Source organism: Pelodiscus sinensis, chromosome 21 (assembly GCF_052426305.1).
Source record: "Pelodiscus sinensis isolate ZL-2025 chromosome 21, ASM5242630v1, whole genome shotgun sequence".
NCBI classification, from domain to species: Eukaryota; Metazoa; Chordata; order Testudines; family Trionychidae; genus Pelodiscus; species Pelodiscus sinensis.
The window spans coordinates 26,008,899-26,030,430 of NC_143072.1; the positions used below are offsets into that span (position 1 = coordinate 26,008,899).

General features: G+C 62.4%; 1 protein-coding gene across 11 annotated transcripts in view; it reads left to right on the top strand.

The window, feature by feature from the left end:
- SSH2 (slingshot protein phosphatase 2) overlaps positions 1 to 21,532 on the top strand; it is a 140,401-nt gene that overhangs the window by 99,095 nt on the left and 19,774 nt on the right. For 6 of the 11 annotated variants that reach the window (XM_075904604.2, XM_075904603.2, XM_075904611.2 and 3 more), the window contains 5 exons: positions 10,686 to 10,789; positions 15,268 to 15,332; positions 17,326 to 17,447; positions 20,650 to 20,718; positions 21,280 to 21,345. In XM_075904604.2, coding sequence (XP_075760719.2) covers positions 10,686 to 10,789; positions 15,268 to 15,332; positions 17,326 to 17,447; positions 20,650 to 20,718; positions 21,280 to 21,345 — 426 coding nt within the window. Of the gene's footprint in view, positions 1 to 6,634; positions 7,289 to 10,685; positions 10,790 to 15,267; positions 15,333 to 15,650; positions 17,029 to 17,325; positions 17,448 to 20,649; positions 20,719 to 21,279; positions 21,346 to 21,532 lie in introns of those variants that run through there. The other 5 variants (XM_075904602.2, XM_075904601.2, XM_075904614.2 and 2 more) reach the window with 5 other exon arrangements.

The window sequence follows — 21,532 nt, forward strand, 5'->3', positions numbered from 1 at the left end:
AAGAACCTGGTTTTTAAGAAATAAATCTGTTTGGAGCAGAAGCTGCCGTAATGGGGTTTGGCTGTTCGGGGATGGTTAAACCTAACACACTTTGTAGAAGGAAGCCGGGCTTTCAACCTTTCAGTGACTAAGGAAATGACAGATCCAGTTCAAAGAATGCCCCCAGGACTGTCGGTGGGCACATTGGTTTTCCACAAAGGAGTCCCCGTTTTACAAACTAGCAGCGTGCGCTGCCTCTTTGGATTCTTAACACGCAGAATAAATTCCGCCGTCTGAATTCTCCCAGATTGGTTAAAGTGCATTAAAACTCTCCCGGCGCGTACATCTCGCCACTGCGCTCGCAGCATAAAGGGCAGCTCGTCTTGGACAGAGCCAAGCACTTAAATAAGTACGGCGCATGCAGTCACAACGTTCCCTTGGCTATAACTTCTCTGCTTAGCAGGGCTGATTGGGTGAGGCATCCGTGGATGTTTAAACACTGGAGCGCTAGATGAACAGATCACGTAGGGGTTTAGTCTGGGAATGTCTTGACCTAGGAGTCTTTGGGGATGTTATCATTACAAGCCAAGCCCCTTTTGCCTCCTCATTTCCAGCCTCTATCACTGGTTGAAAAATGCCTGGGATTCTCCATCTGCTGGGTATGTTTCCTCTGTGTGAGCTGCTGTGTCCCCCTCCCTTCCTAAAGAGCTGGGAGCACAGTGCGCTTGTGCATCTCGCGAGCCAAGGCGCTTTACAGCCCTCGGGTAGGCAGCTGCTCCCCTTTCTCCTGAGTAAACTGAGGCAAACGTGGTGATGCTGTTTGGCCAGAGTCATGTGACACTTGGTCTCTGGAAGCCAGATTCTCCCAGGCTTTGGTGTTGGGAACCCGAACCGGTTTCATGGCTCGCTGTGGACAGGTCTGCCCTTCACACGCTGTGTCAGAGCAGCTGCAGTGCATGCGCGAAGGATCTCCAGTGCCGGCGGGAGAGCGTCTCCAGAGAGGCACCAGCTATGTCAGCAGATCTTTCACGTCCCTGTGCGATGTGGTTCCAGCGTGCCGGTGCGCAGCAGACGCCTGCTCTCGGGGGAGCTTGCATGGTCTCTGCCTTGCCTGGTTACGTGGCCACACGCCGAATGTACTTCACACCACATCACAGCACAATGGCTCGGTCACGTCCCCAGGAATGGAAACTCTTTCCGGAGTTTGCAGCACCTCCCCTGTGGCAGAAGGATGGTCAAGGTGCTATTTCACCTGAAACCTAGGCTGTTAAAAAGGCTAACGAGGCAAACAGCAGCACTTAACCGGTGAACTGATTTACCAGTGGTCCCGCTGCATCCAGGGCGCCCAGCACGCTTGGGCCCGGCGTGGCTGCCACTGCCAGAGTTCTGGACAAGGGCCAGTGAACGGGTAAGCCTCAAGTTCCTGGCATGCTCACCTCCCTAAAACAGCATCCGCCGTCCTGGTGAAAGGTGGCGACACTGCCTTGTTCCAGCCTGCGCCCGCCAGCTGCATGGGAACTGCCGCCTGGGGTGCGCGGAGGAAGCCTGTTCGCTTTTTCAGCTGGTCCTCTTTGACCCCGAGGCCCTTGCCAAACAGGAAACGCCGCCGCCTCCCATGCGGGTTCTCTCGCGTCCCCTCAGCGTGGCGACCGCGCTGGTTTCAGGAGCGCGCTCCCGTAGCCCAGCTTCGGGGCAGGGCATGACGTTGCTAGCTGGGTGGGGTGGGAGAGCTGGGCTTCCGGCCCTTTTCTCTGCCGTGGAGCCCGTGTGAATGCACTTGCTGCGTCGCTTCCTTGGTGGGGTGCTGGGTATCGTGGGCAGGAGAAAGCCAAAGGCCCTTCCGATCTGCCTCGCCAGCCCCGTCCATGCTCCGCTGGCTGTTGTGAGGCCGGGGCAGGCACGTTGGGGGCTGTGCCCCGTCCTCCGGGCGCTGGAGCTGGCAGGGAGGGCCTTGCTAGTCCGGGGTGTGGGCCCCAGCCTTTGCCATGCCTGCTGGCCAGCTCTCCAGATAGACAGAGCTGGGGCAGGCTGTGGCCGTGCTACTTCCCAGCTCTCTGGGGCAGGCCACGGCCGCATTGCCTGCCAACGCTCCAGGGCTCAGGAGCTGGGGGCGCTGCCCTGGGGCAGGGAGGCTGGTCTCTGGTTGACAGGGCTGAGGTAGCCACTGCTCAGGTCCTTGGGACAGGTGGTGCGTGGCTGGGCTCGTCCGGCCGCAGGCAGGGCAAAGGGGAACCAGGCAGGAGCTGCTGAACTGGGGGGTGCGTTTGACTCCGGTCTCTGGAGTCTGGGTTTAAGTCGGCGGCCCTGTTGCTCCAGTGGGCAGGTTCTGGATGTGGCTGCCAGGGGGTCCCGAGCACAGCTGGTTTCAGGACCCCGGAAGAGCAGGAGAAATGCTCGGGGGGCCGGGCCAGCTGCGTGGGTGGGAGCCTGGCCTGGCGCGGGGCGGCCCCACCCTTGTTGGCGGAGCCGGGCGCCCTTTGCTTAGCCCCAGGCAGCAGCCTCTAGCACGTCGCCTGCTCTCGGCCTGGGCAGCGCTGCGTCGAGCTGCTGCCCCGCCAGTCGCTCCATGATCCCACCCCCAGCGGCTCTGGCTCCTGCGTTTCTGGGCGGCTGGTGGAAATACCAGAGACGTGCTCTGAAGAGCCGCAGAGCCGGCCTTCCCTTGGACAGGCCCTCTGGCAAGAGCGACGAGACAGGCGGCCCCTGAGGAGATGCTCCCTGCCTTGAGGTGCCAGCGCCAGAGCCGCAGGGGCCCTGCAGGGGGTGCTGGGGAGTCGTCTCCCTCTCCCCCCCCCCCCCCCCGCGCTCCGCGAGCGGCTGTCTGCCACTTCAGCCGTGGGGCACTCTCGCAAGGGGGAGGAGAGGGCCAGGCGCACACGAACTCCGGGACACGCGATGGATCGGCAGGCGGCTTCTCAGCTGTGGGCCCAAGAGGTGGCTGAGAATGAGCTGTCAGGCCAGGCCTGGGAACGGGGGCTCTGCCACGGACTTGCTGGGTGATCTTGGGCCAGTCGCTTTGCCTGTCCGGGGTGGGCAGAGCCCTCCCTATCCGTTCCGGTGCTCGCAGCGCGCTCCTCCCCGAGTGCCATGCGGCTCACGAGCAGCACTTCTAGCAGCGGCTCCACGTAAGGACGCGGTCGCGGGAGACGGGCGTGACGGAGGGAGAGAGGCGGGCAGGAGAAGCTGTTCCACCGGGGCTACAGTGCTGGAGTGTAAGGCGAGTGCTTGTTTCATCCCCCCTCCCAGCAGCGGAAATGCCTGTTGACAGCTCCTTTGTGCTCAAGCGCTGTGCGAGTGCAGATGTTGCTAAAAATGCCGCTTGCGTCACGCGTCTGAGCCGGCACTTGGTTCCCACGCTGGCCTGCTTCCCCCTGCGGTTTCTCAAGTTGCAGAAGAGCTGAGTGGCATGTGTCTGACTTCTGTCCGAATGCCACTTCCCTGTTCTCCCTTCGGCCTGAGCGTCACTTCCCCAGAGACGGCGCGGTGCCCTTTCCGTAAGCCACAGCCTGCCCGCTGCACAGCACTCGGCTTGGCATCTGCTCCTGCACTGGAGAGGCCTGGGCACACAGACGCTTGTTGTCAGCCAGCCTCGCCGGGCTGCCTTGGCACGGTTTCTAGTCTCAGGTGGTTCCACCTTGCTGGCATGCCAGCCTCAGTCAGTGAGTTTTAATCAGCACTTGTCTATGGGCCTCCCAGTGTTCCCCTGTATTCGGCAGCGCGAGGAGCCAGGCAGTTTGCGTGGAAAGCCCTCGTGCCTGCAACAAGCAGCTGCAAGCAAAACGCCAAGTGGAAGGCCCGAATAGTTGCACAAACGACTCACGAGTGCAGTTGCTTTCCTGGGGGGTGACCAGAACCTGATGCTTCAAGACAGGCGAGATGGAAATGGGTCGCAAATGGCTTTGTCCTGACACACATCAGACGGGAGGCCCAGTGCTTGGAATCTCCCAACCTTGTGCAGTTGCTTCCAGAGCGTCCGCGTCTGTTTCTTATTCAGTCTCGGTCCTGGGACTCCTGGGAAGTGGCTTTGGCTCCCTGCACATGGATCCCGAGCGCCCTTGATCATGTCACTTACGCCCTGCGCTGCAGGTCTCCGTGCCAGCGAAGGCGATAGCCCTTCCCTCCCTCCCCCGGGTGGTCGGATAAATGCCCAGCTGGCCGTGTTCGTGGCTTCTGTGCTGGGCTGTGGAGGCATGTGGAGAGCAGTGGCCCGTGGGTCTGGGTGCAGCCCGCCATCCGTGCACCGTTGCGGTGCCTTTGTCCCTCTGAGGCTCTGCAGAAGGGCCCCGTGGGAACTGCCGGGCCTCCGCAGCGGGGCTCATGCTCTGTACACCACAGATGTTGCTGCCACCCCGGTTTCCTCTTCCTGCTGGGGTGGGTGATGAAATGCCCTTTGCGTGGGCTGGCATGGCCTGGGGCCGCGGCGGTGGCAACGCTTGGTGATGAAAGCAACACGAACAGCGGCTCGTCCCTTCCCGTGCGGGAACCAAGACGGGGAGAAACGCGGCTGGGGGGCCTGCTTCCTCTTGGCACGCTTTGCATTTCCTCTGCACCCCACACCTCGGCCGCTGCGGTCCCCCGGCCCTGCCTTTCTAGTGCCGTGCCGGCGGGGGCTCAGCACTGGCCTCCAGCGGCGTGCAAGTCCCTGCCTTGGGCCCGGGTGCCCACGCTGCTGTCGAGGAAAGCAGCCTGAGCGTTAGGACTGGACCGATCTGTCCAGGCCCTGAGGGACCGTGGAGGAGCAGCGTGTCCGGTCTCAGATGCGCCCCCCTGACCGGCTGCCCTGAGAGGGGGGCGTGGGCTGGTTGCGGGACTCGGGGCACCTGGACGTCTCTTCCAGGGGCCTGGCGCCGCCTTGTGCAGACAGCTCCTCGGGGCAGGGCTGTGTGTGCCCGGGGGCGGCTCGTCGGCCCCACTCCGGACTCCCGCCTGGCCGCGCGGCGTCCCAGGAGCCGGCCCTTAGGGCAGCCTCTGCAGCGTGCCGGCTCCATGGCTACAGCAGAGCTGCGTTGTCAGGGTGACCCGCCGCCCCCGCCTTGGCACAGAAATCGGGCCGCCTCTTGGCTGGCCGGGCGGTTGCTCTCCGGGTTGGGAGGGGCTCCGGCCCGTCTCGGCAGAGCCCACGCCGCCGTTGTCCGGGGCGCTTTGCTGTGCGCTGCGGGGGGCTCTCAAATACCGAATCTCGGGAATCTCCTTTCTGGAAAAGGACCTGCCCTGCTTAAAGTGCCCTCCCCCCGGCCCCCTTCCTGACTGAGCCCCGCCAGCCACAAAGGCTTGGCTCCGGCGACTCCTCCCTCCGCCTCCTGCCGGCTGCACCTGGCTTCCCGAGTGGCTCTGCCTGTCCCCCAGCCGGGCTGCTCTGTTGGGGCTGAGGCAGGCTGGATTTTTCGCCTTCCTCCCGGCGACCCCGAGGGGTTCTCACGGAGGCACTGTCCCACGCGCTCGCTGTTGGGAGTCCCCCGCCTTTGGGTGGATTGACAGGGCCGAGGCGTAAATACATAGCACCCAGCGTGGGGTGTCTGAGTAGCCTCGGGATGCGTCCCCTCAGTGGGCGGGACAGCTAGCTTCCTGCCAGCCGTGCTGGGGCCTGAGCGCATGAGGACGGAGGGCGCCTATGAAAAGTCTCTTTCCAGAACATTAGACGGGAATAACGCTGAACTTGGTTCTGTAACTGGCGGTCCCCTGGGAACGCCCAATCCAAACCCTGCCAGCCTGGAGCGACTCTCAATTTCAGCAACCTCGTTTAACCCAGCAAGACACGGAACGCTCACTCCCATTTTCTCCCGAGTGGCTAGACCTTGCCCGGCAAGCCTTCGTCCCATGGAAACTGCTAACCTGCCCACCTGTCTGACTTCTCTGGGGAAGAAACCACATCGTTTGCAGAGGAGCTGTGGCCAGGCAGCACGTAGCCACGGTCCAGTCCAGTCCTGCGCTCCGTCCCCACTGGCCGTGCGCTTGGTCTGCTGGGAGTCAGCCTTTGTCAGCAGAGAGCTCTCCACAGCCGTGACTTCGGTCTAGGACGTGTCCGTGAACTGGATCTTCAGAAACACGTACAAGTGTGTTCTGTGCCGGGTGGTGCACGCGGGGATCCAGGGTTATCCGCACGGCACCAGAAGGCCCATCCAATTCAGTGGAAGAATTCCTCTGTGCTCCGTTCTGCATTTCAGCATTCCCGCCACACCACCCTTCCCCTTATGTTCATGCTCACACACGGCATCCTCTTGCCACGTACCCGAGGCTTGAGGGGTCTGTGGCCTGAGCCTTGTATCTTACGGGGAGAGCGCTGGGCCGGGTGTAAACTCTGCGGTGGAAGTGAAAGTGACCATCAGGCAGAACAGATGGGAGCCTGCCCAGGAGCACTCTGCCGTCAGCAGGCGTACACAGGGCTAGGGATGTTTAAATGTAATCGACTAGTCGATAAGCGGGGGAGCTGCAGCAGGATTAGCTCCCAGCCTCCCATTTAAATGTATTCAAAAGGCTGGTGCGCAGCAGGGGGACCCTGCCAGCTCTTAATACATTGAAAGGCTAAAGCACAGTGTGTGTGGGAGGGGGGAACACAACGCGAGCCAGGAATCAGCTGTCCTGGCTTGCACCGGGTCCCCCTCGCTGAGCCAGCAGGGCGCAGTGTATGGGACCGGGCGTGAGCTGGGTATCAGCTGATTCCTGGCTCGCGCCCGGTCCCCACTATCCCCCTGCTGGGGGGAACCAGCTTTCAAGCTGTCTCTCCGCACTGCCTCTGATGGAGGCAGCAAAGGGGCGGGAACGATGAGTCGAGGGACGAGTCGACTATCCAATTGAGCTTTTGCTTACTGGATAGTCGCCTAGTCGCTTGCGTCCCTACACAGGGTGGCAAATCAGAAGCCTCCCTTATACTCTCGAGGGAGGGCCCACCTAAGAGACTGAGGCCAGATGATTGGCTGTGAATGTCCTTTGGGAAGGGCACTTTCCTGTTCACACCCAACAGCTTCTCGCTGCTTGGATCCGGAGCACCCTCCTCGCCCTGCGCTCCACTGTGATGTCACGCACGTGGCATTGTGACGGCACAGCAGCTGGGGAGGCTGGGGCACGCCCTCGTTGAAATGTCAATGACTTTGCTCCTGCGGCCAAGGAAGGGCGAAGCGCAGGGCAGCCAACGTAGCCGATGTGTTTGCGAGCTTTGCCAGCGTGCGCCTGTTCCTCTCCCCGCCCCAGCACAGGCAGGCAATGGGGAGAGCTACTCTGACCGTAATTCAAAACGAATGCCAGGGCAACCAGACCCTCCCGCGGCTCGGTTGGCAGCTGCCGAGCACAAGGCCTTCTCTTCAAACAGCAGGTAGGGGGAGGGCGTTCTGATTGCGGCCTTCCCCACTCACCCTTGCGTCTGTCCCCACGTGTGCTGGTCACTCCCTGCCTCTCCCCAGCCCCCTGCTCCTGTGCTGATTGTATAAGTGCCCACTGGCTGGGGGTTGTAGCCGTCTCTGCTGTCAGCTGCTTGGTTCTGGTTACTTGATCGTCCTGCTGCACATGCCTGATCCGTTTTTCCACATTCCTAAAAACGTGCTTTCCGCCTCTGGGACTGGGGAAGAGACTCCTTCTGAGGCACGCGTGTCTCCCCTGGGCGCTCGCAGAGTCTCTCTGGTCCGCACTCCCGTTCTCGCAGGCGTAGCAGGTGAGTCGTGGTCCTGAAACACTGACTCTGGCTGCACCAAGGGAAACCTCTGCAGGACAGTTCTGATCTGATCCCCACCCCTGGAGATCTGCAGCGCAGGCTCAGGTAGCCAGTGCCAGGGAGTGAGAACTAGAAAAACCAGAAAACATTTTTGTACTGGCTGAAGTAAACGTGCTGAACTGTTCCTTCTGTTCCTGTCTCCCCCTCCCGCAGCGATACAGATCAGCCTCCTTTCTCCCCCTGCGCATCCCTGTTCATGCTGTCCAGGTTGGGGCCTTAGAACGTCTAAAAGCGGGAGAATGTGAGCACAGAACTTTCTCCTCCCTGGAAGACTAATACCGATGTGCCTGAGCGACGTCCGCCAATGGATTTTAATTCCGTCTTTGAGCTGCCCAGCCCTCCGTGCATGTTCATTTTAATCCCCTAAAATATCTTCAGAAATGGTCATGTTTAGGGCCTGACCGGATCCGTGGTCCGTTGTGGACGGTTTCGCGGTCATAGGATTCTAAAAACTGGGACATTATTTCAGCCAGTTAAATCCAAAATGTCACAGCGTTGTAATCATTGGGGTCCTGACCCAACAAGGAGGTGTGGGGAGGGGTCACAAGGTCGTTGAACGGGGCTTGTGGAACTGCTGCTCTCGCTCCCGCACAGCTGCTGGCCGGGAGCCCAGCTCTGAAAGCAGCAGCCAGGCGACATGGGTCTGGTATTGCCACCCTTGTTTCTGCCCTGCTGCTGGCAGGGCGCTGCCTCCAGGGCAGGGCACGTGGCCAGCGGTAGCTCTCCACTTGCCCAGTTCGGAAGGCAGTGCAGAAATAACAGTGGCAATACCGTGGCCCTCTTCGTGGCCTGGGGCCAGCAGCTCCCTTTTGAGTCAGCCCCTCCCGCTGGAGAAACGCTGGTCTCCCCTGTGAAACCCGCACGGTGCAGGGGGACTGCGCCCAACGGGCCGGAAGGTGCTGTGCATGGCTGTGCATGGTAGGACCCCCGTGGTGGTGTCAGCCTTCCGGGGCCCCGGGCGCGGGTGGAGCAGTGCTGAGCGGGATGCAGAGAGCACGGCTGGCTGGCTGTGCCCGTTCCCCTGGGTCACTAGCTTTTGCTCCCCTGTCGTCTTGAGGGAGTGGCTCAGCAGAGCAGAGAGCTGGGCTGCATCCCTGCGATCTCCAGCCGGTGGGTCAGACACCTTGTCCAGCAACCTGTTCCTCCCGTGGTAAGCTCAGGAACAGGCTGGGCAAAGCATCGAGCCAATACAGACGCTGGGAAGACGAGGTGGGGACTGGCAGGAGGGCTCTGCAGAGTACGTGGCTTCAGCATGCCAGGAAAACGTTCCGTTCCGTCCAACGTGCACTTCAAGGGCCCGCGTCGCCTAAAGGCTTTGAGGACACGGTTGTTGTTCCATGGTGTCAGGGGAAGAGCTGTTGGCTAAAATTCTTGCCCTGGGAGGCTCGGAGGGACTGGTTTCTCATGAGGGAACATCTGTTCCACATGCCTGGTGATGCATCTTTAATGTAGCACAATAACAAGTCTTGATGCTGTTTGATCTAGGAGGAATTTTTGCTCCTCTGAAAATTCCAGTTTGTTGGCCCAGCACACTGCAGGGCTGGCGAGTTACCGGCAAAAAGGAAAAGGCCTCGGGGGGAGTCTGTGGGGTGGGGGCTCGGAGGCTCCCCTGAGATGTTGCTAGGAAGAAAAGGGGTTCTCGCAAGAGTTCCCTTCTTGGGCGCCCTTTGAGGGCAGAGGTAATGCACTTTTGTCATGGACGCGTGGGGAGCCAGAGCAGAGACCAAAAGGTGACACTTCCCCTCCAGAGCAGGCAGGATAGCCAGCATCAAGGCCCCGCTGGGCCTACTGACCCCTGGCAGTGGGCGATGACTGAATTCTCCACAAAGCCTTTCTCTTCAGAGGGGCGGAGGCGTGTGCTCACCTGTACGTCTGGGCTTGGATGCTTCCGTCCCTCGGATTGCTGAGACGCCGGTTTGCTCCATCCGCGGCTGGGAGAAGGAAGGATGCACAAAGGGTGTGGACATGGCGTGGTTTAGCTTTTATCTGTGTCTCGTAACTTGTCATTTCCTTCAAACATGCGGCAGGGTTTCTGCTCTGTTTTAACGTCCTTTTCGTTTGCTTGAGCCCCGAGGGGGCGGGTAAGCTGTCGGCTTTCTCGAGAGAGGAGCGTAACGACGCTGTCCGTCTCTTGGGGGACTAACTCGGGGCTGTCGGCGTGCCCAGTGCAGGGGCTCTTGGGACCCTTTCCCTGTGACTCTGGCCTTGTCGTTTCTCACTTTACTCCTTTGTAGTGTGTGGGGTTTCCCCTTTCAGTGTGGAGTAAAGTACCCCGACCTCTGGGTGACAGGACATTCAGGTGTGCTAAGAATGGTGTGTCCCTACAAGAGAAGTACAGTTTAAAAAGCAAATTGCGTAGGGTTTTCTTTGTGTAAAATCTTTTTCAGAAGAGGGTTTCCGGCTTGCTCAGTCTGCAGTCCGCTTCATTCATCCTGTCACTTGATTTAAGGGCAGAGTCAAGCCAATGAAAAGGTGTCTCTCAGTAACAGCATTATGGCTTTGCTTTTAATGTATTTGAGTCTCTTCACGAGCCAATTATCGTGTGAATCGCCAGACAATAGAGTTTTATGCCTCATTAATCTGCTGTACGGACTGATGCTCCTTGAGCTAACTACAAAAGCAAGACATCTGTTGCTAGGGAGCATCTGCTATCTCTGACCAGCAGCGCCCGGGGTAGCCAGACCCGGTGCAGGACGGATTTCCAGCATTGCAACACGCTTGTGAGGTGGGAATGTCCACCAGGCATCTGGGTTCCCAGGTCCAAGCACCTCTTCGGGGAATGCCCCCGCTTTCTCTGTGTTCTTGCTCTCAGTAGCCCTACACGCGTGAGTCTGTTACACGTGTGCTCTGAGCTCTGTGGTATTTCTAGAGGGGAAAGAAACTTTGAATTGTCCTTCGCCAGCACAGTGGTCTGGCTCTAAGTGCCTTCCCTGTCGGGCCCTTGTTTGTCATGTTGCCTTCTCGCCTTTCAAGCGACTCACTGTGTGTCTTTCCCTTGCAGCATCAGCGAAAGCTTCCTCACTGTGAAAGGAGCGGCGCTCTTCCTGCCCCGGGGCAATGGGTCGTCTACCCCCAGAATCAACAACCGGCGCAACAAGCATGCAGGTAAATACCCCAGGTTTCCTGACTGCCCTCTCCCCAATGTCTCCTCTTTGGGGCTCTGTGCCAGCCCATGGAAAGCACCACACTGCCACTCTCGGCTTTCCTGTCTAACGTTGGCCTGCCCAGGCCACTGCACTTTGTGTTGCTTGGCCCACGGGTCCCAGCAATAAAACTCTTAACGCGGCGCTGCCTGTCCAGCAAAGTGCCCCAAACTCCGGGCCACTTGCTGTCTTTTCACCACCGTGGCGATTTAGGGAAAGGATCGTGAAGGCCCCTGGTTCTCCAGAACTGCTGAATTGTGAACTTCCCATTCGGTAACGTTCGTGGAGGCGCGTGAGCGCGAATCCATCCGCCCCGCGGGACGACGTTCTCGTTACTCGCGCACTCGGTCCCCTTTCCGTTGGGGCCCACGTCAGACCCTGGGCCGGGTAACGGCTCTCCTGGCCCTGGAACCGACTTGTCCAGTGTCAGCAAAAAGAAAGGCCTCTTTCTAACTCTGAGTGGGGTGGGGAGCTTCAGGGGCCTGTAAATGTGGCTTGTGTTCGGATAGACGCGTGTACTGCATGAATAATATGGAGCCGGTCAGAATTCCACCCTCGCTGGCAGCTCGATTTGTTTTCTGTGTGGATCCTTTGTTGGAAAAGTCAGTCTCTGAATAATGAAACCCAAACGCGGCAGGGAAGCTGCTCTTCGGTGTGTCTGTGGTGCTGACTCATGGACGGTGCTCCGCAGGCCGCGGGGAGTCTCAGGTTTGGTCTCCCTTCGCCGAGCAGGCCAGGGGGCGAGGGCAACACGAGAACGTGGAACTTGCACCTGGGGCAGAGGGGCCGGATTCAGCTTTGTCCTTGCCGAAGAGCGCCCACCCGAACGAGAGTGCAACCGAGTCCAGCCCCGATTTCCATGGCGCTTCCGTGTCGTTAGCCCCTCCCCAGCGATGATCCGCGTGAGGCGCCAGCGCCCAGTGGTAGCGCCGCTAGGGAGGAGCGGACTGCCGATGTCAGGAGTCAGGAAATCGTCTCCCCTCTCCCCTGGCCACAGCCCTGGCAAGGAGCAGGAGCTGAGCCGTGGGAGGAAATCCAGTGGGCTGCACGTTGGTTGAAAGCCCGTCTCCATGGCTGGGGATTTAAGTGAATCGGTCTGTGGTATGTAAGTGGGGCTGGAGGCCTAGAGCTGCTGCCCTGACCTGTCTCCTTGGACTCTCCAGAGCCCCGGTGCCCGCCTGCCGCGTGCTCTGTTAGCCGTACCGCGCCGACCAGGCCTTCTCTTAGCCAGCGGCGTGGGGTTGGTGGTGAGCCTGGCCAGAGCGGCAGCACAGGCAGCTCTCTGGTGCTCAGACCACACGCGAGGGAGCTGCCTTGCAAAGGCTTGACGGCCTTAGATCGGGGGCGCAGGAAGAAAATGCTCCTGTAGTGACGCTGGCGCCTGCAGAGATCGGATTTCTGCTTGGGGGCGGTTGCTCACGGCCTTGCGTGTTCTGTTCTGGGAGGCAGTGTGGCCTAGGTGATAGAGCTCCGCGTGGGGACTCCGTTTTGTTCTGGTCTCTGACGACCGGGGACACGTCGCTCCCCCTCTCACACGTCCGTTCCCCCGCCTAAGTGGGGATGCTGATCTGTAGCTCGTCCTTCACACGCGCCTCTCCGGTGGAGGGCCTGCAGTCGTCCTTGTGTCGGTCATTGCCTGCTGAAATGGAGTACGCCCCGCGGGCATGCGCTGCGCACCTCGGACACCGCACGTTCCAGCTCACGAACCAGCCACGTGGCGAGAACCTCCATCTCATTCCTGGCACCAGAGCTTTCTGCGCGCAACACTTTTCTGACCCCTCCCCAAATCCAGCTAGAGTCCCCGCCAGCCACGAGGTTGTCACAACAGGAAATGGTCTCTGCTCGCCCCCTGGCTTTTTAATAGCGCCGCCCCCAAAGGGGGAAACTGATTAGCTGGAAGATCGTCCGGCTAAGAGAACAGCCTACCACGTGGGGCTGCCCTCGAGCAGTGCCTGGCCCAGCCCCCTGCGTGCAGCTCGCTCGTGGTCTTCTGGATTTGGCCGGGACCAGACTGAGCCCGGAAAGGGGGCCCTGGCTTCCCGAGATGCACCCCCCCAATGAGACGTGGCTACTGAAAAGTCTGGCGCCCCGCCCTCCAGAGCTGGCCCGGCAGTGTCCCCCAGAGCGCGAAACCCGCTGCTCTGTCTCGCCTGGGAGGGAAGGGAGCAATAGCGCCTCCCTCGGGCCTGCACCGCCTCGGGGAGGTTGACAGCCCCAGTGGGACCCCGTGGCTGATGGTGAGACCGGAGGGGCAGGGGCTGGGCTTTGTCCAGTCTCCCCCGGAAAAGGCTCAGGACCCAGCGCGTTTCACTGTCACGGCCGCTTCCTGCGAAGGACGCCCTCCTGCTCCGGGGCGCCAGGCGCCAGACGCTGGCCAAGCCAGGCTCCGTCCAGGAGCCGTCTGGGGCAAGGAGACGTAGACCTGCAGGTGCTCTGAGCTCCCCTCAGGGAAGACACCGCTTCTTCACCCGTTCAGCCTGGGGGCGATTCCCAGGGGCCGACCGGCAGCGCCAGGGTCTGCAGGGCTGAGCGCGATGGGAACGGCGAGGCGCAGGGAGTCGCGTGTATCCCCGGGGCGAGCCCGTTACCTGTGTCCAGGTTGCCGGGAGCAGCCGTTCAGTCCTCAGCACTTCCGCGGGGCAGTGGCTTCCCAGAGGCAGCTGTTTCTACCCGTTCTCCCAGCTCCTGCCTCCTTGGATACACTCCGACGAGAAGTCCCAGGGCTGCATCTGCCCAAGGGGGTCTTTGCCCACGAAAGCTCGTGCTCCAATAAATCTTAGTCTAGAAGGTGCCGCAGACTCCTCGTCGTTCATGCGGATTCACTCGAACTCGGCTCCCCTCTGATACTTGGGGACACTGGGGCCCAGGTTCCCACATGGCAGCGCAATGTGCCCCCTAATAGGAGGCGCAGGATTAAGGTTTCCTTGAACCAGAGCCCTGCAGATCGGCAGATTCCCACTAGGGTTGTGCCCAGGTAAGCGGTTGCCTGGGAACAGTCCCTCCCCCGTGGCCTGGTGCGGGGGGGGCCCCACCAGGCCCATCGTGCAGGAGCCAGCGACCAGGCTAGGGGCTGTTCCAGCTGGGCTGGAGCGGTCCCCAGCCTGGGATCTCGCTTAATCGGTTAACCCGCTAAAGCTCCCGTTCAACCGCTTAACGGATGAGGCGGGATTTTACGTCCCTAGCATCCGCCTCCCTGGATGTTGATGCAGGAATCAGCAGCTCGTTTGTGCGGATACGGATGCGGCTATAAATCTGGTGTCTGGAGCCCTGCATAGTTGGGGACATCCCCTTCCAGCCGCGGGTATCTACACCCGGATAGCAGAGCGGGTGGCCGATGCCGAGGCCATGCCCACGCTGGGCTCAGCCTGGAGTGACCGCAGGCCTGCGCAGCGCTGAGCACTTGGCCTCTGAAGCCGTGGCCTTCCCCTAAGGAGCGGGCTGGCCAGTCCGAGCGTTCCAGACGCAGAGGGCGGACAGCCAGCACCGCCCGGGGGCTCCGTCCCGCTCCCTGGGGATCAGCCCCTGGCCAAGCGGGTCTCGCTGCCGGCGGTGCTGCTCCCTGGTGTTCCCAGGGCCGAGGTGCTTGTGGGAGACTCCTCCTCCCTTATTCTCCGTGTGCGAAGCCGCAGCCCGGCTCCCTGCAAAGTCCCTCTCTCGAGGCGGGGACCGGATCCCTGGCGGGCGTGGCTCTGGGCTGGGCTTGCGAATGCCTGCTGGCTGGGGAATGGCCTGGCTCGCTGCCAATGTCTCGAGCACTGGGAGAGCGCCAGTGGCTCTGCCGCCCACAGCCCGGGAGCTCCTGCTTCCCCTGAAGCCCGTGGCTCTCCGGGTAGCCCGGCCAGCTGGCGGTGGGGCGGCAAGGCAGCCAAGCTGGGAGAGGGTTGTGCTCGGGGGGTCCCTGGGCGGGTGGGACGTGCTAGACTAGCAGGGGTCGGCACTTGGAGGGGCTGCTCAGAGGGGCTCCGGGATGGGTGGAACCCGGGAAGCAGGCGGCTTATCGGCCTCCTTACGAGGTAACCGGTTAGCTGGCCTGGCTGGCTGGTCCCTGCCCGTGGCCACAGTGGGCCCAGCTGAAGCAGACCTCCCCTCCCCCTGCTTGTGGCCACGGCACAGCCAGGGCTGGAGGCTGGGGACGGAGCAGTGCCCCCCACTCGCAGCCTTGGTGGGGCTGAGGCTAGAACAGGCCACCCCCCCGGCCACGGCCTGTCGCGCTGCAGGCGGGGGGGCTGCTCCGGGGCTAGCTGGTTCCACCCAGTGTTTAACCAGTTAACGTTTAAACCTGAACGGACGCCCCGTCCTGGAATGGGGGGAGGGGCAGACGTCCCCCGGAGGCGACGGGCTGGCACAGAGCGAAGCGCTGACGAACGCTCGCTTCCGGGCGGCCCAGGGGGTGTGAGCCGAGAGGGGTTGGCGTGTCCTCACTCTCCCTCTCTCCTGCAGGGGACCTCCAGCAGCACCTGCAGGCCATGTTCATCCTGCTGCGCCCAGAAGACAACATCCGACTGGTAGGTTGGCTGGCTGAGCTGCGCCCCGTTGGGTGGGGCGGCTCGCGCGCCAGGGACAGGCTGCAGCACGCCTTGCCCGGCATCGCGGTTACAGCCCAGACGCTCCCCGGGAAACGCAGCCGGCGGCTCCCTGGCCATGCCACAGGCAGGGCTTTGACCCCAGGGTCCTGCCCACTCTTGGCGACCGCGCTCGTCACAGACCCTGTAGCGGTCGTCGTGAGAACGCCGGGGCCTGGGTGGATTTTAAATGCAGGGCGGGGCTCTCCTGGGGGGCGGGGGAGGGGTTTGAGGTCCTCTGTCGAACCTGCCACAGCAGTGGAGACCCCACGAGGCTCCAGGAGGGCTTGCAGCTTCCTGCTGGCTCCACCTTGCCCCGGGCTCAGGAACGCGGCCGTTTGGAAAGGAGAATGGCGAGTGCGTAGCAATTGCACGTCTGATCGCTCAGCCCAGCAGCGGCTGTGGGCGTCGGGGGCACTCGCGTCCCAGTAATGCCCCTGGCACCGCGCGGGATGGGGCCCTGCCTCGGGCTGTGCGGCTGTTGCGTGTGCGCTGCCCAGCAGTGTTGCTGCCTGCACTGTGCGGCGCAAAGCCAGGTTGCCGCTAGCACCTGAGAAGGGCCCTGCCTGGCGCTGTTTGGAGGCTGAGCTCAGCGGCCCCCCGAATTGGCCTGATGCCGGCGGGCGAGGGCGCTTGCGAGAGACTCGTGTCCCAGAATACGAGCGGCTGAGACTGGTGTGAAGAGCGTCCAGCTGTGTCGGTGGCTGCGGCCCCGCCCCGCCCAGGGGCCAGCTGGCAGAGGGCACTGGGGTTTCAGGAGAGCAGGATTGGGCCCATTAGCGGACCTGGGTCACACCAGTAGCAGGCAGGCAACGGGCTCGGTTGTACGAGGAACTCCTCGAACTCGGCCCAGTGCAGAGCCCGGGCAGCTGGCTTTTAAACTTCCAAAAAACCAAATCTTGTTCCGCACCCAAACCAAATTTGCGGCTTCTAAGTTCTCCCGGCCCTGCTGCAGGCCTTGTGGGTTTTACCCTCCCTCGAGGTGATGGGCAAAACCTCTGTATCCGCTCCGGACCCACCTAATGTTACACTGCATGCTGGAATCTGGTCAAAACAAGCCAGCGGCTGAGGGGGAAGCGGTGTTGTAACCACAGCGTGCGGTCTCAAGGCAGAAGCTGGGTACAGGAATAGCTGCAAGAGAGTTTCTGTTGCCGGTCCGTTTCTCAACGGGAGAAGGGAATGTTCCCTCGTGTGGGTCAGCTGCCCGCCCACTGCTGCTTACGACAGCCGTGGCGTTGGCCGGCAGGGACTGATGCAGCTGAGTCTCTTGCGGTTCCTTGCGGCGTGCGATTGGCAGTGAGGGGGATCCCTGTTCGGAGGAGGAAGCTGAGAATTTCAGCTCCCTCTCCAGCCCCGGGAGACTCAGCTTGTGAATTGCTTGAGATGTCACCGGTCTAGGCGGACAGAACTAATCACTGGCTGCCCTGGGAAATGTTGCGGAACAGGTCTCCTTGCTAGCTGCGCCCGCGGTGGCTCGGCAGAGCGGGGTGGCCAACGCCGCTCCTAAAAGGTCTTTCTCTTCGCGGTGCCTGTGGAAATCCTGTCCGACGTGAGGCCATGTGACCTTTGGCACCCGCTCTAAGGAGTCTCGCATTGAGACCGGACATCTAATTACAGCTCCCCAGACTAGCTGAGTGAAGTAAATGAGATTACGCTAATCCCCTGGCTGAGACGGGCCTCGGGAGCCGCCTGCTTTAATTGTGTGGGGGTTGCTCCCCCGCTTTCGGGCCAGGTCCCCCCTGGTTTAATTGTGTGGGGGTCACCAAGACTCTGCTCTTTGGGCTCAGGAGTGGCCCCTCCTCGGGCGAAGTGGGCCAGGCGTGGCGGAGCCCGGAAGCAGCCGGCCCCAGGTTCCGAGGGCGAGCGTGTTTGAAGGCAGCCCTGGGCAGGACCCTGGCTCTGCTGCTGACGTTTCTCTTCTCTCCGTGGCCCGTAGGCGGTGAGGCTGGAAAGCACGTACCAGAACCGCACGAGGTACATGGTGGTGGTGTCGACCAACGGCAGGCAAGACACCGAGGAAAGCATCGTCCTCGGAATGGATTTCTCTTGCAATGACAGGTACCCGGGCAGACGCGTCGCCCTCTCCCCTCTCCGGCCCCCACGTTCCCGTCTGCTATCCTGAAAGGGGGGGGGCGGCCATTGGGGGGGCGCCCCCCACGTTCCCGTCTGCTATCCTGAAAGGGGGGGGGGGGGCGGCCATTGGGGGGGCGCCCGGAGTTGGAGCGGGCGGAGCACGTGCAGTGTGTGGAAGAAAGCCTCGCCCGGCTCCCATGTGCGCACAGGAGTCGAGAGCGGTCAGTGGCAAGAGCCAAAGCCCTGCGGCAAGCACAGGTCGCCGGGAGTACTGGCCCCACTGCCCCTCCTGGGGCCGGGGGGGGCTGGCGTGTGGGCTGAGGCAGGGTCAGGTGCTCTCCAGCCGTGCGTGTGTTGGCCCGAGCGAGGGCTTTATGGAAATGGCGGCTGGCCTCGCCGAAGGGCTGCAAACCACGGCCACGGAGCCACCCGGCCTGTCCGTGCGTCCAGCAGCCCCGGAGGGGCAGAAACTCCCCAAAGGACGCTGGGCCCTTTGTAGAACACGGGGGGCCTGCAGCCTAAAGCACTGGAAACCCATCCGGCTCTTAGCTAACGGGGGGGAGAAGGACCCTGGGCCCTGAGACCTCCTGTTCGTTCACTTGGCGTTCACATGAGAACGGCTGCGTAGAGCCTCGGTGGGAACGAAGCTCCCAGCCGGTCGTGTGCACGGCCTGTTGGGGAGAGTCCTCCGGGCGGCCCCACGGAGCCAGGCTGGCTGGAACCGCTCTGAAGCCGCCTTCCTGGCTGTCGTTTAGCGGCCACGGCGGGGCGGAGTTTTTAGCGGTGCCTGGAAGCTTGGCTCGGAACTGGGCTAGTGTGCAGCTGGGGCTGTGTGCCGCGGGCGGAGAATCCCAGCCCCGTGCGTGCCGGGGGGGCTCTGACACAGAATTCTGGGGGCTGGGCGATTGCCGGCGCCGCCCCGGGAGGCAGATAAGTGAGGGCTCTCTGGCGCCGAGTCGCAAGCACTCAGATAAAGGTGGCGCAGGCCTTTGGCGAGCTCCTCGGGTTCTAGGCTGCCCCCCCGCCCACTCGCTATTTATAACTCGACACAGGCTTGTTGCTAAGGCCCCGCTAAACGCTTGCTGAAAGGGCCCCTAAAAATACCCGGCCACCTTGGGAAGCCGTTTCCAAACACATTTTCCATGAGCTCATCTCGTGCAGCCGACAGAAATAGTCGCATGCGGCGGGGCCAGGCATTGTGGCCATTCCTGCAGGCGAGTTCCACCGCCCGGCTGGTCTCAGCTCGGCCTCTCGTGAGCCCGGGCTGGGGCGAGGTGGCGCGGACAATCCGAGCAGGGCAATGGAGCGGACGCTCCCCGAACCCACCTGCTTCGATCACGGGGCAATTTCCTCCTCCCTTGGGCCAGCCGCCCCGCAGATTTTCTCGTTTCCACCCTCCCTTTATTTCAGCTCCTGTCCCAGACCAGGTCTGCACTGGGCCTGGACGGCCGGGTTAAGGCACTCCGCTATGGCGTCAGCCTGCCTGAAGCCGAGCTTGGAGCTGTCTCCACAGAGGGAGACTGGCGGGAGCAAACGCTCCCATTGGCTTCTCTTACTCCTTTCGAGTGGCAGGATTATTGGCGCCTGTGACGGTGCGGCGGGGACCCCCCGATCCCGCAGCCCCGGAGCAGCAGGAACAGACTCCACAGCCAGTAGAACAGGGGGGTTATTGCTTCCCCAGGATCCAGCCCAGCACAGACGGGATGTGGCTGCAGGAATCAGGGCCAGGCAGCCTCAGACCCCTTGGGTTAGGGGGTCCATCACCCCCCCAGATCCTCAGCTAAGGCTGTTTCCTTCGTGTTTCCCAGCCAGCAACTGCCTCTGCTCTCCGACCCTGCCCCCAAACTAGGTGTTCGTCTCCACCTCCCTCCCTTCCTCTCCGGGGCGGGCGGGGAAAAGCCTTATCTGCCCAGGCTGGGACTGGGTGTCAGGGCCAGTACATGTGGGTGAGTCAGTGGGAATCACACAGCACCACGCAGGGAAACCCTGGGTTACAGAGCAGACAGCCCCCCACTACGTCACAGCACCCAACACAGGGCGCCCTGGGCGTTTGATTTAGTGGGTCTTAGCTAGACCCGCTAAATCGAACACCAGAAGAGCGATCTCCGGCCAGGCGAAAGCATGGCCCCAGTTCCACTCCCTGAGAGCGGACAGCGCATTGGCATGTGACCAGACTTGGCAAGCTAGTCCAATGAGGGAAGCGACAGCTGATGCCGGGCCAACACTGACGTTTCCCATCAGCGTCTCGAGGCAGCCTGTGCTCCTCTGCTGTGGAGGCCAGAGGACTCGGGGCGGGGGGGGCTGCGATGGGCAGGCTGCTGTTCGGGCAAGCATCCACTCTCACTCCGCTGAGCTCCTAGCAGCTGCGGCTGAAGGCCCAATAAAACCGGAACGGGGGGGTGCCAGACTCAGGACTGGAGCGGAGCCGCCTGCGCTGACGGACCCAGGAAGCAGGACGGCTCCGAGTGCTGAACTGCTGGAGGCCCCCTGTTGTCCCGCCCAGAGCATGCTGGTCCCAAGCAAGGATGTTAACCTGGGGTTACCTGGCTCACTGGGTCGTTGATATGATTAGTCGTTAAGGGGCCACTCTGCAGAGCCGCAGCGGGGGGCTCCCAGAGCCGGCGGGAGCTGGGACTGAGCAGCCCTGCCTTGTGCCGGCTCCGGGATCCCCCTGCCTCCCCCGCTGCGGCTCTGCATTTGCAGTGTAGTAGGAGCCAAGGGCAGGTACCATGCAGACACGCGACGTCCCGGGCTGGCGCAAGCCAGGACTGCTCAGCCCTGCCTCGCGCAGAGTCCAGCAGCCCCTGTTCGCAGAGCCAGGGCTGGCCACAGACCAGGGCTGCTGTGGGAGCAGTCTCTGCCCGTGGCAAGCCTTGACCTCCCCTATCCCCCCACCCCCGCTGCCTCTGATGGGGGTGGGCAGGTGGCACCATGGAGCCAGTGCTGGGGGGAACCAGCTTTTAAGCCAGCTCCGCCCCCCCCCCCCCTCTTCTACAGAGACAGCGGGCGAGTTGGCGACTCCCCGCTAACATCCCGAGTCCAGGCCGGTTCGGAATTCGCCCTGGGAACGCGCCAGGCACGCGAGCTCCAGCACCCCCGTGTCAGAGGACCAGCCCCGGGGAGCAGGCCCGCACGGGGGTTTGCAGCCGCTGCTGTGCCTGGGCTGACCCTCTGTTTCTCCCCACAGCAGCACGTGCACGATGGGCCTGGTGCTGCCCCTGTGGAGCGACACGCTCATCCACCTGGATGGGGACGGGTAAGCGAGCGCCCTGCCCCGGGAATTGCACGGCCCCGGGGGGAGGGACGGCGCTGGCCCTCATCGCAGAGCATGGCCTGGCTTGCAGCCTGAGATCGACCTGCCGTGAGGCCACAGCGGCCGCCCGTCACGCGGGCCTTCCAAGGGATCCCAGCATGCTGCACGGCTCTGCGGCGGGAATACCAGGGCGGCGTCTCCACTGCCAGGGTTCCTCCCGGGGCCAGCTGCAGAGGACGCCCTTAGCTCGCGTGGGCCTGCACAGTGCGGTCTCCAGGCCTGGCCCAGACCTGGCTGGGGCCACCTGCTCACCCGGACGCTGCTGCTGCTGCCGTGGCTGGCGAGTGCCTTTCTTGCAGCCGGCGGCCTCGCGGATCGGCCGCCACTGGACACTCACCCGCCTGCCGTGGGCCCTGCTGTTTGCATCCGTCCCCCAGCCGGAGCGGCGCAACACACTGGGCCTGGGCCTATCCCCACGCCGGCCTGGCTGGCGGGAAAGGGCTGGGCGGAGACTCCGGGGTGAGGGTCTCCTCCTTACTGGAGCCTCGTCTGCTCTTTCCCCAGGGGGTTCAGCGTCTCGACAGACAACAGGGTCCATGTCTTCAAGCCGGTGTCTGTCCAGGCCATGTGGTAAGGACTCCTGGGATCCGTCCCCGTGCGCCTGGAGCCAAGGCTCTTCGGGTCCCAGTGTCTTGCGAGACGCGGCACCTGGCTCCGGCGCCCGGGGAGCGTGCGGCATGAGCACCGTGGCCACGGGGGGGGGCGCTCGGCCCTTGGTCTGCAGTGTCCGCATGGTCGTTTCTTCCGCTCGGGGGGC